This window comes from Chiloscyllium punctatum, chromosome 25 (genome assembly GCF_047496795.1).
Source record: "Chiloscyllium punctatum isolate Juve2018m chromosome 25, sChiPun1.3, whole genome shotgun sequence".
In the NCBI taxonomy this organism is placed as follows: Eukaryota; Metazoa; Chordata; class Chondrichthyes; order Orectolobiformes; family Hemiscylliidae; genus Chiloscyllium; species Chiloscyllium punctatum.
Window position 1 is genome coordinate 21,693,462 of NC_092763.1, and position 17,328 is coordinate 21,710,789.

The window sequence follows — 17,328 nt, forward strand, 5'->3', positions numbered from 1 at the left end:
ATGGCTTCAAATTCAGAACATTCTCTTTAACTATTTTGTAAGTTTCAAAGTAATGACCTCTCATTCTTCAAAATCCTAGAGACTATAGATCCAGTTTTCACAATCTTTCTTCATTGGATAGTTGTGCCAACCTGGGAACATGTCTAGTGAACTTTCATTGCAGTCCTTCTATGGCAATGATATATTTCCTGAGAAAAGGAGACCAAACTGTACACAGTATTCCAGGTGTGGTCTAACCAAGCTCTCCTCCACTTCCTGCACCTCTGTCCCCCCAACCGCAACAAGGATTGAACCCCCCAGTCCTCACATTCCACCCCATGAATCTCTAGATACAGTGCGTTGACCTCCACCATTTTTGCCACCTACATTCACAACCCACCACCAGAGATATATCTCCCTCCCCATCTCAATCTGTGTTCTACAGATACCATTCCGTCCGGGACTCCCTTGTTAGGTCCACAATTTCCACCAACCCACCCCCTGCACCCAACACCTTCCCTTGCTACTGCACAAGGTGCAAAACCTGCACCCACACCTCCACCTCACCTTCGTCCAAGGCAATAAAGGATCATTTCAAATCCGGCAGAGATTTTACTGCACACCCTCGAACCTCATCCATTGCTCTCGATGTGGTCTCCTTTACATTAGGGAGACCGAGTGCCAACACACGGAGTGGTTCAGGGAACATTTCTGCTTCACACACACCAAACAACCTCACCTCCCTGTGGCCAAACACTTCAACTCCCCTTCCCACTCCCCTGAGGACATGCAAATCCTCGACCCCCTCCACCACCAAATCAAAGCCACCTGCCAACTGGAGGAAGGACACATCATCTTCCGCCGCAGGGCCCTCCAACCACGTGGCATCAACATTGACTTGACCAGTATCCAAATTTGCCCACCCCAGTCCGCCATCCCAGATCCAACCTTCTACCTTGGTCCTGCCATCTTGTCCTGTCCTACCTGCCTATCTTCCATCCCATCTATCCACTCCATTCTTCCCAACAAACTATCATAATCATCTCTATGTGCATTCATATATCACCTTCCCACCTGCCGTACTCCCACCCCCTATTTATTTCTCAGTCTCCTTCCTCATCCATATTCATGATGGAGGGCTTTTAACCGAAACGTTGACTCTCCTGCTCCTTGGATGCTACCTGACCTGCTGTGCTTTTTCCAGCACCACACTTTTCAACTGTAACCAAGCTCCTACAAAATTGAAGCAAGACTTCACTATTGCTTTACTCAAATTCTCTTGATATACAGGCTGACATTCCACAAGGCTTCCTAATAGCTTGCTGTGCATACTCGTTAATCATCAGTGACTTAGCAACATAGTTACCGAGGTCCATTTGTGCATCTACACTTTGCAACCCCTAACAATTTACGAAACGCACTGCACTAAATTATCTGTTCAATTATTTCTCTCTCATTCCCGATTCTCCAACGTTATTCCCTGCTTTAAATTGCCAGTCTCAATAACATATTGGAGAGATTTTTTTTTGCCTTGAATACAAACGTCACTCTGAACTCAGTGTTCACTGCTTCCAAATATTGTAAATTCTTAACTGAGAGTGATTGGTTATATGATGTAATTATAATGATTTATATTGTAAACGTATATCAGCACATCATTGCAGTCTGGTGAAATGAACAATTTTGCAAATGTTGACAAATTAAGAAATAATAAATTAAGTGGATTTTAAGTCAATAACCTGTTTACAGCAAAATTAATTGTACTTTTTTCAATTCTGTTCATTGTTCAGGTTTTGGTTTGGTCTTCATTGCCTACCCAGAGGCCCTTGTACAGTTGCCGTGGGCACCATTATGGTCTGTTTTATTTTTCTTCATGCTGTTCACTCTGGGAGTTGACACATCGTTCGGTGGTTTAGGTAAAAATGGCATTGCATCATTTAAACAACTGATTTCTTTTGAAGGAATTATGACAGAGTTGAGCAAAAGAGTGCTGTCAGTGATGTTAGTGGATAAATCTATAATATTTCTTTGTAGCAATTGTTTCCTCGTTGTCTGAAAGAAGAATCAATCTCTTTGTTTTATTGTTTAGCAACTGCTTTAAAGTAAAATTCAAGGGAAATAAAATAACACGACATCTGAACAATTTCACAATGTAGTGTTTGATATCTATTATAGTGGTTTTAATCTTGATCATGTTCCATTTCTTTTCTTTGCTCTCATGCCTAGAATTTATCCCGTCACATTTAATTGTGACAGATATTGCTGTTCAAGAGATGGGGACTTTTATTTACTTGCCTCATAGTGAGCAGGATGGTCAGCAAACTCACTTACTAATGTTGAAACTCACTCATGTTGAAACACCCCACACGATATTTGAGGATAACGATGATGCAGTTATCCTCTGCATTAGAGCACCAGGAACACAATTGGGGAAAAAAATACATGTCTCAGGGCTAGAGAAATGGATGCAGAAACCTTTTACTCCAAACTCCAGGGCTTTGGTGTGTCCAGTGATATTTTGTCCTGTCATTGTGCAAGTTATTAATTAATCACTTCATCTGACATTTTCTTCATCAGAAACAGTTCTGACAGCCCTGCAGGACCAGTTCCCTACATTGCTCCGATCAAAGCGCCTTCTTCTGACAGCTGGCGTTTGTTCGTTATTTTATCTGGTTGGCCTTCTATGTGTGACACAGGTAGGTTGTATTTCAGTGATTTGAGCTGCTATCACATGTACTCAGTAACTCTTAAAAGTTGATCAAATTCATGGGATGAAGTAATACAGCAAGAGCTTGTGCTCTGGTCCTTTCCTTTTGCAGCTGTTTAATGTTGTGCAGTGATCTTCTCATATTAATATGTTGCTGTGATTCTGAGTTCACTCTCAGACATTCTAATCTCACACTAGGACTGGGAAACAGGACCACAATTCTGTTTATTATGTTATAAGATTTCTCAGCAGACACATTTGTTATCACTGAATGGAATACGCTTTGTATACGTTGTAACTGCTATGGGTATAATTGAGTTATCATTCCAATGTCTGATGGTTGGAAAATTAGAAAATTAGTCAGTAACTTAGTGAAAAATGTCACCAGTGATGGGAAATAAATGTTACAAACTTCAACCAAGGCTAGAATGGAATCTTATAAGGGTAGAGAGGTCCTTTCTGTTGATATGGTGGGTGACTTTGACACATTCTCACTGACATCTCAGGGTTCCTGTTGATCCATGACCATTACAGAGTGAGCTGTACAGACGCCTTTTTTCACTCTATGCCCATATGCCCCGGTATAATGTGGCAATATAGCTTGGTAAAGAGCTTCAGCTATAAGCATCTGTTTATCTTTGAAAGTCATGCCTCTTAAGAAACTTCTATTTCATCTCTGTATGGCTAAAACCCTTGAAGTGTATCTAGCAACTCTTGTATTCACATCAAGCCAGATTTCGATAATAATTTTCCAAAATGTCACCACTTATCTATTTTTATTGAAGCGGTTACAGTTCTGTTGTCCAATGCTCATCATATTGATATTGACGATATTTTCTAATGTAATGTTTTGTCACTTTAGTAAAACATTCACTGTCTAATGTGGCTTTGGTACACCTCTCATTGTGTCTGAAGAAACTACTTTCCTGCCTAGTTTGTAGTGGATCTCAAAGTTATATTGCTGAACTTTGAGATACTGAGAGAGATCACTGTATTAATGGCATTTGGGAAAATACCCCCCAATGTTCCCCAGCAGTTAAATCTGGAGACAGAGGGTTAAGATGTACAGAAAGGGTGATCATGTTTAAATCTAGAAAGCATTTGACCCACGTGAGATCACATTTAGAACACTGCACGTAAATTCTGATCTCTCATTTTCGAAAATCACGTTCAATTGTCAATATCTAAGAGAGAACAGCAACGAAATAGATGCCCAGATGTAAATGAATGAGTGAATATTGAGCATCAAGTTAGAATTGTGTTGGAACATTTCTGACAATGGGTCATACCAGACTCGGAACAGTAACTCAGTTTCTCTCTGTACAGAAGCTGCCAGACCTGGAAAGTTTCTCCAGTATTTTCTGTGGCTGTTTCAGATTTCCATCAGATTTCAGATTTTACTTTAATTAGAATTATGTTATTTACCCATAGGTCTTCATATTACAAACCTCTTTAAAGTCTGAGTTTGAAAGTAAGAGTACTTAATAATTTTCCTGTGTAACATTTTTGAATTTTCCATGTAATTTTAGGCTGGGATTTACTGGTTAAATTTTGTCGATCATTACGCTACGGACTGGATTCTCTTTATAACAGCTCTCCTGCAACTCATCGGTCTCAGCTGGATCTATGGTCAGTGAATCTTGGAAAATACTGAAACAAAATCAATTAAATTACAGCACTTTGTAGTTTCTTTAATAAAATCAGACCAAATGAATCAGCTGCTGGATGTGGTGTAGATAGCTCTTTATATCAGAAGGTGACGAGAATTCAAGTGCTCTTCTTTGTTAAATGCGGTTTACAGGACATCGGTTGGGCCACTTTTGGAATACTGTGTTCAGCCTTGGTCTCCCTACTATGGGAAGGATGTTGTGCAACTTGAAATGTTTCAGAAAAGATGTACAAGGATGTTGCCAGGGTTGTAGGGTTTGAGCTTTGAGGAGAGGCTAAATAGGCTGGGGCTATTTTCCATCAAGCATTGAAGGCTGAGGGATAACCTTATAGAAGATTATAAAACCATGAAGGGCATGGATAGGGTGTTTAGCTATGGCCTTTTCCCTGGGCTAGCGGAGTCCAAAACTAGAGGGCATAGGTTTAAGGTGAGGGGGAAAGATTTAAAAGGGACCTAAAGGGCTACTTTTTCTTGCAGAGGGTGGTGCATGTGTGGAATAAGCTGCCAGACGAAGTGATGGAGGCTGGTACAATTACAACATTTTAAAAGTTAAAAATCACACAACATCAAGTTATAGTCCAACAGACCTGGTGTTGTGTGATTTTTAATTTTGCCCACCCAAGTCCAACACCTGCATTTCGACATCATAACATTTTGAAAGATATCTGCATGATATATAAATAGGAATTGTTTTGAGGGATATGTGCAAACTGCTGACAAATGGGACTAGATTAATTTAGGATATCTGGTCGGCATGGATGAGTTGGACCAAAGGGTCTGTTTCCATGCTGTACAGCTCTATAATTCTCTTTCCCCACCCCAAGTGTGGTTCAACTGAGGCCTGTCCACCCCAATGGAACACTTTCCTTTGACCACAGTACTATCCTAGTGTCTCACGAACTGAACCCTATACTTCCCACACCAATCTGAGCCACACATTTAACTCCATTGTTTTATTTATCCAGAGTCAGTTTGTCAGTGATACGGGCAGTAGCCTTGAGGTTAATCACATTTCCACTCCCAACTTGAACAGCTTCCTCTACCATGATGTCATGACCTATCAACATCTCTAAGGACTTGTAAAATATGAAACTGAAATGTTTGTAACAAGCCCTAAATACAGAAACATGTGAGCAACAGCAGAAATAGGCCAATCGGCCCCTCAAGCCTGCTCCACCATCAATACGGTCATGACTGATCTGTTTGTGTTTCAAATTCCACATTACCTTCTTCACCCAAGAAGAACTCATTCCAGGAAAACTCATGTTTCCAATTTGTGCTGGGATGGACAGACCCTTGTTCCCAAAATCGGAGGGAAAGATTGATCATTTGGTGACAGGGTTCAATTTCCTTATCCTTAAAATGCCAAGTGACCCCTTCTCCGGTTAAACCTGTTCATTAGTGGGCCACCCTGTACAAGATGAACTTCGATAGTAAACAAGCTGCCCTGAAGACAGGACAGAGTGACTGATGGTGTCTTTCTGCTTCCTTGTTGTGTACAGGGATAAACAGATTCATCAAGGACATTGAGATGATGATTGGGGAAAGGACTTGGCTCTTCTGGCTCTGGTGGAGAATCTGTTGGATTCTGATCTCTCCGTGTTTGCTGGTGGTAAGGAGATGTTACACATTATTATGATTTAAACTGAAAATAGTCAATCTCTCATTCTGTTTCTGATCTAGTTTTGTATCATTTCATTCAGGCAGTCTTAATCTGGTCCTTAGCAACACTCACCCCTCCAACATATGGACCTGTTGAATACCCTGTCTGGTCAAGAGCATTGGGCTGGTGTATGGCCATCTTCTGTATTATGTGGATCCCCATTGTGGCCGTAGTGAGAGTTGTCCAAGCTGAGGGCTCCACCTTGCGGCAGGTGAGGGACAGCTTTGAAATCTTTTAACAGTTAAACAACAGAGAACATAAAATTAGGCTTTGGAGTTCCAATAGATTCAACACACAGCATATCCTTTCAAAGTCAAGATGTCCTTTTTGTTCTACTTCCACTCATGCTCAGTTTAGTTCACTGTGAATACCATCTTGGTTAGGGATTGAAGCTGGAGTAATGGGCGTGCATTGGAGGTTGTGTGTGCGAAGACGTCACTGAGGTGTAATTCATAGTGTTATTGGTCTGTGTAAGGATCAGGTAAGGATAACTGCAAAGTGTGACAGTGAGAGACAGAACATATAAACATAAGAATGCACAGCAGTTAGGGTCAGAGTGAGGAAAAATAGTAAAATTACAAAGGCTCTTTACCTGAAAGTACCAAGGGTTCATCACAAAACATATGAATTGTGTTAATTAAGCAATTAAAACAAGGTGGGTCAGTTAGCTCAGTTGGTTGGATGGTGAGTTGGTGATGCTGAGTGATGCCAATTCCTGTACCAGCAGAGGTTACCAAGAAGAACTCTCCTCCAGGAGCTCTCCCTTGTCTGAGGCACGGTGACCCTCAGGGTAAACCACCACCAGTCACCTCACTCTCTAATGAGAGAGCATCCTTATGGTCTGATAGGGCTATGGAGACTTCAGTGTTACAAAAAAACATAATTTATAACATTTACACAATTAAAACAATGGTTTTAGTTAAGCGGGCTAAAAGGGGTCATTGAATATCTTTAGCAAATAACTTTAAGTACAATCCCAAGGCTTTTTATTCAGAAAAAGGAGCAAGAAGGTAACTAGAGAAAGGGTTAGCCCACTGAAGGACAAAGGAGGAAAGTGATGTGTGGAGTTAGAGAAAGTGGGTGAGATTCTTAATGAGTACTCTGTGTCGGTATTCACTGAGGAGAGGGACATGGCAGACTTTAAGGTTAGGGGTAGTTGATTACTCTAGGTCAAGTCAGCATAAGGAGGGAGGAAGTGTTGGATATTCTAAAAGGCATTAAGGTGGACCAGTCCCCAAATCCAAATAAGATCCATCCCAGGTTACTGAGGGAAGCGAGACAGAAACTAGCTAGGGCGTTAACAGATATCCTTACAGCATACTTGAACATTGTGAGGTCCCGGAAAACTGCAGAATTGCTAATGTTATCCCCTTGTTTAAGAAGGGTAGCTGGGATAATCCAGGTAATTATAGACTGGTGAGCCTGACGTCAGTGGTAGGGAAGCTGCTGGAGCAGATACTGAGGGATACGATCTATTCCTATTTGAAAGAAAATCAGCATATGTGTGATAGGCAGCATGGTTTTGTGCAGGGAAGGTCCCACCTTAATAGAATTCTTTGAGGAACTGACAAAGTTGATTGATGAGAGAGGTGCTGTGGATGTCACATACATAGACTTCAGTCAGGCGTTTGATAGGATTCCCCATGGTAAAGCTGATCGGGAAAGTGAAGTTGCATGGGGTCCAGGGTGTACTAGCTAGATTGATAGAGAACTGGCTGGGCAACAGGAGACAGAGAGTAGTAGTGGAACATAGTTTCTCAAAATGGTGAACTGTGACCAGTGGTGTTCCACAGGAATCCGTGCTGGGACCACTGTTGTTTGTGATATACATAAATGATCTGGAGGAAGTATAGGTGGTTGGATTAGCAAGTTTGCAGATGGCACTAAGATTAATGGAGTCGTAGCTAGTGAAGGGGACTGTCAGACAATGCAGCTGAATATAGATAGATTGGAGAGTTCAGCAGAGAAATGGCAGATGGAGTTCAATCTGGGCAAATGTAAGATGATGCAGTTTGGAAGATCCAATTTGAGAGCAAATTGCATGGTAAATGGAAAAGCCCTGGGGAAAATTGATGTACGGAGAGATCTGGGTGTTCAGGTCCATTGTACCCTGAAGGTGGCAGTGCAGGTTGATAGAGTGGTCAAGAAACTATACAGCATACTTTCCTTCATCAGACAGGGTATTGAATACAAGAGTTGGCAGGTCATGTTACAGTTGTATACAGACGAACCTCGATTATCCGAATACTAATTATCCAAAAGTCAGATTATCTGAAGGAGATCTCGAGGTCCTGATGGAAACATTACATCAAAGATGTGTTTCCAACAGAGATCGCATCTTTTGTTTACAGTAATTAAACAGGCACCATCTCCAACTGACTGACCTCCCACCCTCTCTCTCTCTCCCGATACTTTCCCTGGAGTTCTACACAGGGGTGTACCCTGAACACCCCCTTCCCCACATAATCTCTCCAACAGTGTCCTGTACAGGGTAAAGGTGGAACCTGTCAAGTAGTTGCAATAAAAAGTTGTATGTGAGGCTGTGTGAGTGTGTGTATGTATACGCTATTTGGAGACTTACCCCACAAAGGCAGTTGTAGCAGCAGCAGTCTTGTTGGTGTTCAGTCCAGCTGCCCCGGAGAGGGGGGTGGGTGTGCATGGCGTTCAGGGTGGGCAGGGGGAGGTGTTGGATGGGGTTCAGGGCAGAGGGGGAGGTGTTGGGGCGGGGGGGGATGCGGTTTTGTAGGGGTTGGGGGCAGGGGGCAGTGTTGCATGCGGCTTGGGGTGGGGGTCGGTGTTGTACAGGGTTGGGGTGGGCAGCAGTGTTTGATGGGGTTTGGGGCGGGGAGGAGGTGTTGGACGGTGCTGGAGGCGGGGTCGGTGTTGCATGGGGTTGTGGGGGAGTCCGTGTTGAACGGGGTAGGGGGTGGGGCCTCGCGTGTTGTGTGCTGCTGCAGTCTCCTGAACGAGAAGATTTTAACTCCAAACCCCCAGAGGAAAGGCATTTAATCGATTAACCAAATAATCGATTATACAAACGAAATAGTGCCCGCCCATCACGTTCGGATAATCGAGGTTCCCCTGTACAACTTTGGTTCAACCACATTTGAAATGCTGCGTACAGTTCTGGTCGCCACATTATCAAAAGGATGTGGATGCTTTGGAGATGGTACAGAGGAGGTTCATCAGGATGTTGCCTGGTATGGAGGGTGCTAGCTATGAAGAGAAGTGAGTAGATTAGGATTATTTTCATTAGATAGGTGGAGGTGGGGGGACCTGATTGAGGTCTACAAAATAATGAGAGACATTGACAGGGTGGATAACAAGAATCTTTTTTCTCAGAGTGCGGGACTCAATTACTAGGGGTCATGAGTTCAAGCTGAGGGGGAAAAGTTTAAGAAAGATATGTGTGGAAAGTTCTTTATGCAGAGGGTGGTGGGTGCGTGGAACACGTTGCCAGCGGAGGTGGTAGAGGTGGGCATGATAGCATCATTTCAGATGTACCGAGACAGATCCATGAATGGACAGGGAGCAGAGTGATACAGATCCCGAGAAAATAGGCGACAGGTTTAGATAGAAGATCTGGATCAATGCAGGCTTAGAGGGCCGAAGACCCTGTTCCTGTAGTGTAATTTTCTTTGTTTTTTTGTTTTAAAATAATTGCACAAATATGAAGATGTCAGCTTGCAAATAATTACAATATCTTGCAAACTGCAGGTATTCTTAATTTAGCAAATATAAAATGAAAGGTCCACTTTGTTCTGTATTTTGTGTTCACAGTTCATGGATCATAGTTTGTCAGTTTGAGCGCACTAAATTCTCAAGCAATTCATGTACTATTTAAGTATCTTACAGAGTCAGAGTTTGGACTGTCTCAAATCTATCCCTCAGATTCAGAATGATGTCTTCTGCATTGCAGATCTTTACGTTTATCTGACTGTGACAAGAGGTGGCAGCAATGGGAGATGGGATTCAATAGTTTTCTAGTAACGTCCAGAAAAAACATTTCCTGATTTTAGTACACGTCTTTTAAGATCAATCTCACTGTTTTTTTATTTAACGTTGTCAATGAATTCCAGACCTCCCATGATTTTGAAAACATCAATCAAATCTCCACTGAGCCTTCTCCTCTCCATGAAGAAAAGTTCCAAATTCTTTAATTAAAACCTGGCAGTTAACTGCTAATCAGCATTACTGGGAGTATTCCTCATATCATCGTCTCTGCCAATTGGAGTTCAATTTAGCAACCATTCATGTCGCATAAATTTTGTTTCTCACCTTGAATTATTTGGGATTCTTGCAAAATGTTCTGATGAATGCAAGACAAAAGTTTTGACAAAATGTGCCTTTTCTCTGCAATGCACAGGTTCCGTAATTCCAGAGGACTATTGATAAACTATTCTGTGATCCCTATGTCATTGCTAGTCAGTCTACTCCATGTGCTTCTCTGCAAGTGTTTCTAATGTAAACAATGTTAGATTTTGGGACTCTGCCTAATTCACTCAGAATTTCTGTCTTTCTTAATTCAACTCACACTATGGTATCTCTTCCCAATGAAGATTTGCTCTGTGACATCATTACAAGGGTGCCCAGGGTACGAAAACCCTAATACAATAGTTAAGAGATTGCTCTTTGAGGTTGTTACAAACAGCAGATTCTTACAGTCCAGCAGAAGCAGCTTTGCAGCAGGAGGCCCCATGACCTCCCTTCAGCTGCTGTTCCACTGCTCTCCCACCTGCTTGTGTCCAGTCTGCAACATTATAGACCTAGAGCCTCAGTTAATTCTCCCTGCAATTGTGGACCTTCATGGTAAGGGGAGGGCATTGAGGGTGGGAAAAGGTGAGAGCTGCCTCTATCACTCCTCTATTGGTGTCTGTGTATTTAGCAGGCTTGACGCTAAGTGTTGGAATTCCATCCCTAAACCTCTACATCTCACACTGTCTCTTACCTTTTACATTTAATGCATTGCAGTAATGTCATTTCACCAGGGATAAATGTAATGCTATGTCCAATTTCCTTCAGTCTGTCTCACTGCCAATGTATAACACAATCAATTAGTGTGTATGGATGTAAGTATAATCTTTGTGAACATATATGTTAAACATTATTCAGTATAACATGATTCACCAGGTGTTGGAACAAACTTCAGAATAATCTGATTGGGAACCAGATTTCTTTTCCATTTAACAGTGGGTGAAAATCCAGCAGAAATGATTAAACATTTTACTTTTCCATTCACAGAAAATATCTGCTGCTTGCACATCAGCTCCTGATTGGGGTCCCTCCTTGGAACAACACAGAGGGGAAAGATACAGGAAGAAGCCTGACTTTACAGAAGACCCAAATTGTGTGCACCTTCTGGTCATTCCTGAGAAGTGAAAACCCAAAGGAAAATTCCTGTTCAATTTGTAAACATTGGTCCTGAAATTCCACAGCCATTCTGGAGTACAATCAGTGTCACTTCATTGAGTGCTCCCTTGATCAATCAGCACCTCAGCCAAGATCCAGGTATAAGGTTTGCTGAAGTTTCCTGTGCCCACTATAAAGATGGGCATCAATTTGGGGCAGGGTGGGGCTGGTGAGAATTACTGAGCATTCAAGTTCCTGCATCATGAGTGTTCAGTCATGTTTCTCCCTTAGTCCTGGTGATAATACACAGGATTCCAGTCTCTGTACATTGTGGACAGGAGCTCCTGCTCTCACAGCCCCCACTTACAGTCTGCACTGCCTGGATTCCCAGCCAATAACCACTGGTCTGGTGCAGTCGGATCTGATCCAAACTAATATTTGTCAAAGAAGGTGCGGAAAGAGTTAAAGCTGAGGAATATGTTAAGAACTGCCATATTGAAGATGTCATCCTGATTTGAGTGAAAGGATAGGATTTTGATTAATAAAACCTACTATTGATGTCCTCTTTTCAGTCTCTTTAACAATGTCTACCATGGTGGGAGAGGGGGGAGGTTGCTGTTGAGGTGAAATTTGCTAAAATTTCCTGTGCCCGCTGTAAATATGGGCATCAATTTTGGGTAGGGTGGGGCTGGTGAGAATTACTGAGCATTCGAGTTCCTGCATCATGAGTGTTCAGACATGTTCCTTCCTGAGTCCTGGTGATAATACACAGGATTTCCAGTCTCTGTACATTGTGGATAGAATTCTTTGAAGAAGTAATGAGCAGGTTAGATCAAGGACAGCCAATGGATGTTTATACATTAATGATCTAGGTGAAGGAACTGAGGTCATTCTGGCTAAACTTGCAGATGGTACAAAGATATGTAGAGGGATGGGTAGCATTGAGGAGACGGAGAAGCTGCAGACGGATATGGACAGGTTAGGAGAGTGGGCAATGAACTGGCAGACAGAGTACAACGTGGGAAAGTGTGAGGTCATGCACTTTGGTAGGAAGAATAGGGGCATGGACTATTTTCTAAATGAGGAGAAAATTCATAAGTTTGAAGTGCAAAAGAGATTTGGGTGTCCTAGTCCAGGATTCTCTCAAATTAAACTTGCAGGTTGAGTCAGTATTTAGGAAGGCAAATGCATTTATTTTGAGAGGGCTTTAATATATAAGAGCAGGGCTATACTTTTGAGGCTGTATAAGGCTCTAGTCAGACCACATTTGGAGTATTGTGTGTAGTTTTGGGCCTCACACCTCAGGAAGGATGTTCTGGCCCTGGAACGTGTTCAAAGGAGGTTAACGAGAATAGTCCGAGGAATGAAAAGCTTAACATATGAGGACCATTTGAGGACTCTGGGTCTATACTCAATGGAATTTAGAGGAATGAGGGGGAATCTAATTGAACTTATAGAATACTGAAGGGGCTAGACAGAGTAGATGTTGGGAAGATTTTTCCATTGAGACTAGGACCCCAGAGCACAACCTTCGATTTACGGGAAGACTTCTTAGAACAGATATAAGTAGAAACTACGTCAGCCAGAGAGTGGTAAATCCATGGAGTTCACTGCCACAGAAGGCTGTGGAGTCCAGGCCATTGCGTATATTTGAGACTGAGACAGATAGGTTCTTGAGTATCAAGGGGATCAAGGATTAAGGGGAGAAAGCAGAAGAATGGGGTTGAGAAACATATCAGCCATGATTGAATAGCAGAGCACACTCAATGGGCTGAATGGCCTAATTTCTGATCCTATGAGTTATGGTCTTACTCTCAGTGGAATGTGTACCCAGTTGCTAACTTTAATAAACAACTCATTGTTTAGGATAAGGGCTTCTTCTCGTTGGATGACCAAGTGATTTTCCTCGACCACACTCAACAAAGTGAGCCTTTCAAATCACTGCCAGGAAAGATATGGTGGATGTGACCCATCAATGGCCTGCCTTGATAGACTGATAGTATGAGCAATCTGTGACATGGTGAGCAGTGGTGCAGGTTCTGGTGAGCTTTGAAGGTATCTCCGACACAATTTCTAGAATATTAACTCATGGCAATGTTTGGCAAGACAGAATCAATAGAGTGAGATTCATCTGCTAGAACACATTAAAATGAATGGGATTATCTTTAAATCCACATGCAGCAGAAAATGGAAAATATTTATTATGCCACAAAGATGTGAGACCCAATCATTAATTTGCAAACAAGGTGGGAATAATCTACTTTGACCATTTAAACATGAGAAAAACCTACTGGACAGCAATACACAGTAACAGCTTTGTTATGCTGCAAAATAGAAATCCTTTAAGGTCAAGAGAATAAAACAATATTGAGAAACTGCATCATTAAAAAAGAAGATAAATATCACATTAGGAAAGTAAGGCAGCAGTATTTCTGGTAAGTTATCATTTCAGAAATGGGTAAATAATACACACAATTGGACACCTTGGAGAAAACAGTTCTTCAGGTACAGAATTGCCTCCAAACTCGACTCTGAATTGGAGGCTGAACAAGCAAACGCTCTTTTATATTCAATGATCCAGCTTGCCAAGTCATAAAAGTTCCATCAGAAAAAATTGCTGAAGTTCTGCAAGTATTCCACAATTACATGGGAGACAATGGCCTAGTGGTATTATTGCTGGACTGTTCTGTTAATGTAAAGACCCAGATAATGTTCTGGAGACCCAGGTTTGAATCACGCCATGGTAGATGGTGGTACTTGAATTCAATTAAGATCTGGAATTAAGGGTCTAACAATGACTATAACACCATTCAGGTTGTCAGAAAAACCAATCTGGTTCACAAATGTCCTTTCGGGAAGCAAACTGCCATCCCTATCTGGTGTGTGACTCCAGAACAACAGTAATGTGGTTGACACTGAACTGACCTCTGGGTAATTAGGGATGGGCAATAAATGCTGGCCTGGCCAGCAATGCTCACATCCCACAAATGAATATATATTTTTTAAAAAGTTCAAATTTAAAGTTTAGAAAATGCAATATTTATCAGATGTGTTCAACATTCACAGAAAATGGTTCATGTGGTGTATATGGATTTCGGGAAGGCATTCGATAAGGTTGCCCACAGTAGGCTATTGTACAAAATGCGGAAGAATGGGATTGTGGGAGATATAGCGAATTGGATCAGTAATTGGCTTGCTGAAAGAAGACAGAGGGTGGTGGTTGATGAGAAATGTTCATCCTGGAGTCCAGTTACCAGTGGTGTACCTCAAGGGTCAGTGTTGGGTCCACTGCTGTTCGTTATTTTCATAAACGACCTGGATGAGGGTGTAGAAGGCTGGTTTAGTAAATTTGCAAATGACACTAAGGTCGGTGGAGTTGTGGATAGTGACAAAGGACGTTGTAGGTTACAGAGAGACATAGATAAGCTGTAGAGCTGGGCTGAGAGGTGGCAAATGGAGTTTAATGTGGACAAGTCTGAGGTGATTCACTTTGGTCGGAATAACCGGAATGCAAAGTACTGGACAAATGGTAAGATTCTTGGTAGAGTAGATGAGCAGAGAGATCTCGGTGTCCAGGTACACAGATCCTTGCAAGTTGCCACCCAGGTTGACAGGGTTGTTAAGAAGGCATACGGTGTTTTAACTTTTATTAACACAGGGATTGAGTTTCGGAACCATGAGGTTATGCTACAGCTGTACAAAACTCTGGTGCAGCCGCACTTGGAGTATTGTGTACAGTTCTATTGTGTACACCACATTATAAGAAGGATGTGGAAGCTTTGGAAAGGGTGCAGAGGAGATTACTAGGATGTTGCCTGGTATGGAGGGAAGGTTTTACAAGGAAAGGCTGAGGGACTTGAAGCTGTTTTCGTTAGAGAAAAGAAGGTTGAGAGGTGACTTAATAAAGACATGTAAGATAATCAGAGGGTTAGATAGGGTGGACAGGGTTTTTTTTCCAAGTATAGTGACGGTGAGCACAAGGGGGCATATCTTTAAATTGAGGGGTGATAGATATAGGACAGATGTCAGAGGTAGTTTCTTTACTCAGAGAGTAGTAAGGGTATGGAATGCTTTGCTTGCAACAGTAGTAGATTTGCCAACTTTTAAGTCGTCATTGGACAAGCATATGGAGGTACATGGAATAGTGTAGGTTAGATGGGCTTCAGATTGGTATGACAGGTCGGCGCAACATCGAGGGATAAAGGGCCTGTACTGCGCTGTAATGTTCTATGTTCTATCCAAATAAATGGAAAAATACGACTATGAAGTCTTCAAATCAGCCTTCATTAGAAATAAAATTGTTATTGGAATTACTTTAATTAATAAGACTTTAGAAATAGAACCAGTCTGAATCAACATTGGGACGCAGATGGACTTTATCCTCACAACTTCAGTGAGGATTTGGAGATGCCAGTGTTGGACTGGGGTGTACATAGTTAAAAATCACACCACACCAGGTTATAGTCCAACAGGTTTAATTGGAAGCACTAGCTTTCGGAGCGATACTCCTTCATCAGGCGGTAGTGGAGGGCTCAATCCTAACACAGAATTTATAGCGTCGCTCTGAAAGCTAGTGTGCTTCCAATTAAACCTGTGGGACTATAACCAGGTATTGTATGATTTTTAACTTCAGTGAGGTTAAGCTCACTGAGTCTGAGCTGAGGTGGCACCCTGTGTTAGAAAAGCTGAAGATATCTTGAGAATGTAACTTAAAAGAAGTTCTGGGATTTACGTATTAAAGAACCAAAACAAGTATATCCCATTCTAAAAGATGAAAAACTGAATCCAAATTTATTTAATATATCATTACATCTCCATGACACAATAATCATTTCGTGAGAAATTCTGTGTCTTACAGTCCTGTTCCACAGCCACCTGATGAAGAGGCAGTGCTTCGAAAGCTAGTGCTTCCAAATAAACCCTTTGGACTATAACCTGGTGTTGAGTGATTTTTTACATTGATAAGACTTTGTCAGCTTTATTGTGGTCCAAATAAAATTTTCCTTTAGAGAAAGTCATGTAGATTGCAGAAGAAGCAAAAATCTGGAAGCAAAGCAGTTCAACCTAAGACAGGAAGGTCAACCTTACCACAAGAAGTCTCTTTGTAACAAGAACCCTAAAGAAACATTAATGTAACCAGTGGAGAGAGTTGGCCAGACAGCAGGTACTAAGTTTCGACATCAATACTGTAGAGCAAGGAAACTGCACAGGCAAACGGTACTCAGCTATTTATAGAGAATCCTGAATCTTGTTGAGAGCTTCATTATTTATTCATGTGCCATTTTTAGTTTGGAGTTGGAAGCTGAAAGCTAAAGGTGACCTTTGGACAGTGAGCATCTGTTTGTGGTTTTGAGGGCAGGCCTGGAAATTAATTCTTGTTCTAAGAAATCTACAGGTATTTCAACTCTAGAGAGGCTTTGTCAGATGGCAGATATTTGGATATTAATTGGTGCTAAATAGTGTAAACATGGGAATGATGTAGAGAAACACAAAGAGAAAGCAAAATTTGAATTGGTTTTTCACTCTGTTGTTGTCAGAACATCGTGGCTTCCAAAGCTACAGGACAGAGGTTTGAATGTTCTCTGGTTATTCCTTCCATAACCAATTTATTAAAAGTTCAGTGAATAGAATTTCCACTCTAAGAATTAAACAAATAATCCTTGAAACCTATTGGAAGCTATTTGTTTGAACTGGTGTCTTTTGAAACCAAGCAACTTACAATACCATATGTGTGATGTCACAAATCAGTGAGTTTGTGTGATTGAACTGGCCAGTTACTTCTCTTTAACGTTTCTTTCAATTTATCCGTGTAATTGTGTGGGGGCTCGAGAAAAGAAGATTGGGTTAAATTCATAGACATCAGTTAGGTTACTTGCTGTTTAATATTGCGGTGTTAAAGATATTGTAATAAACCAATTGTTAATTCTGTTGTTTAAGCTATAAACTTGTTTTTTGGTATCA

The 17,328-nt window shown here is 41.5% G+C and overlaps 1 protein-coding gene and 1 pseudogene across 2 annotated transcripts in view; one reads left to right on the forward strand and one right to left on the reverse strand.

Annotated features, from left to right (window-relative positions):
* LOC140495745 (sodium- and chloride-dependent neutral and basic amino acid transporter B(0+)-like) overlaps nt 1–11,913 on the forward strand; it is a 31,297-nt gene extending 19,384 nt beyond the window's left edge. For both annotated transcript variants that reach the window (XM_072594798.1, XM_072594799.1), the window contains 6 exons: nt 1,770–1,895; nt 2,557–2,675; nt 4,216–4,315; nt 5,858–5,967; nt 6,059–6,229; nt 11,260–11,913. In XM_072594798.1, coding sequence (XP_072450899.1) covers nt 1,770–1,895; nt 2,557–2,675; nt 4,216–4,315; nt 5,858–5,967; nt 6,059–6,229; nt 11,260–11,397 — 764 coding nt within the window. In that variant the 3' untranslated portion in view covers nt 11,398–11,913. The remainder of the gene's footprint in view (nt 1–1,769; nt 1,896–2,556; nt 2,676–4,215; nt 4,316–5,857; nt 5,968–6,058; nt 6,230–11,259) is intronic.
* Nucleotides 1–17,328, reverse strand: part of LOC140495621 (sodium- and chloride-dependent neutral and basic amino acid transporter B(0+)-like) — a 228,720-nt pseudogene that overhangs the window by 165,146 nt on the left and 46,246 nt on the right.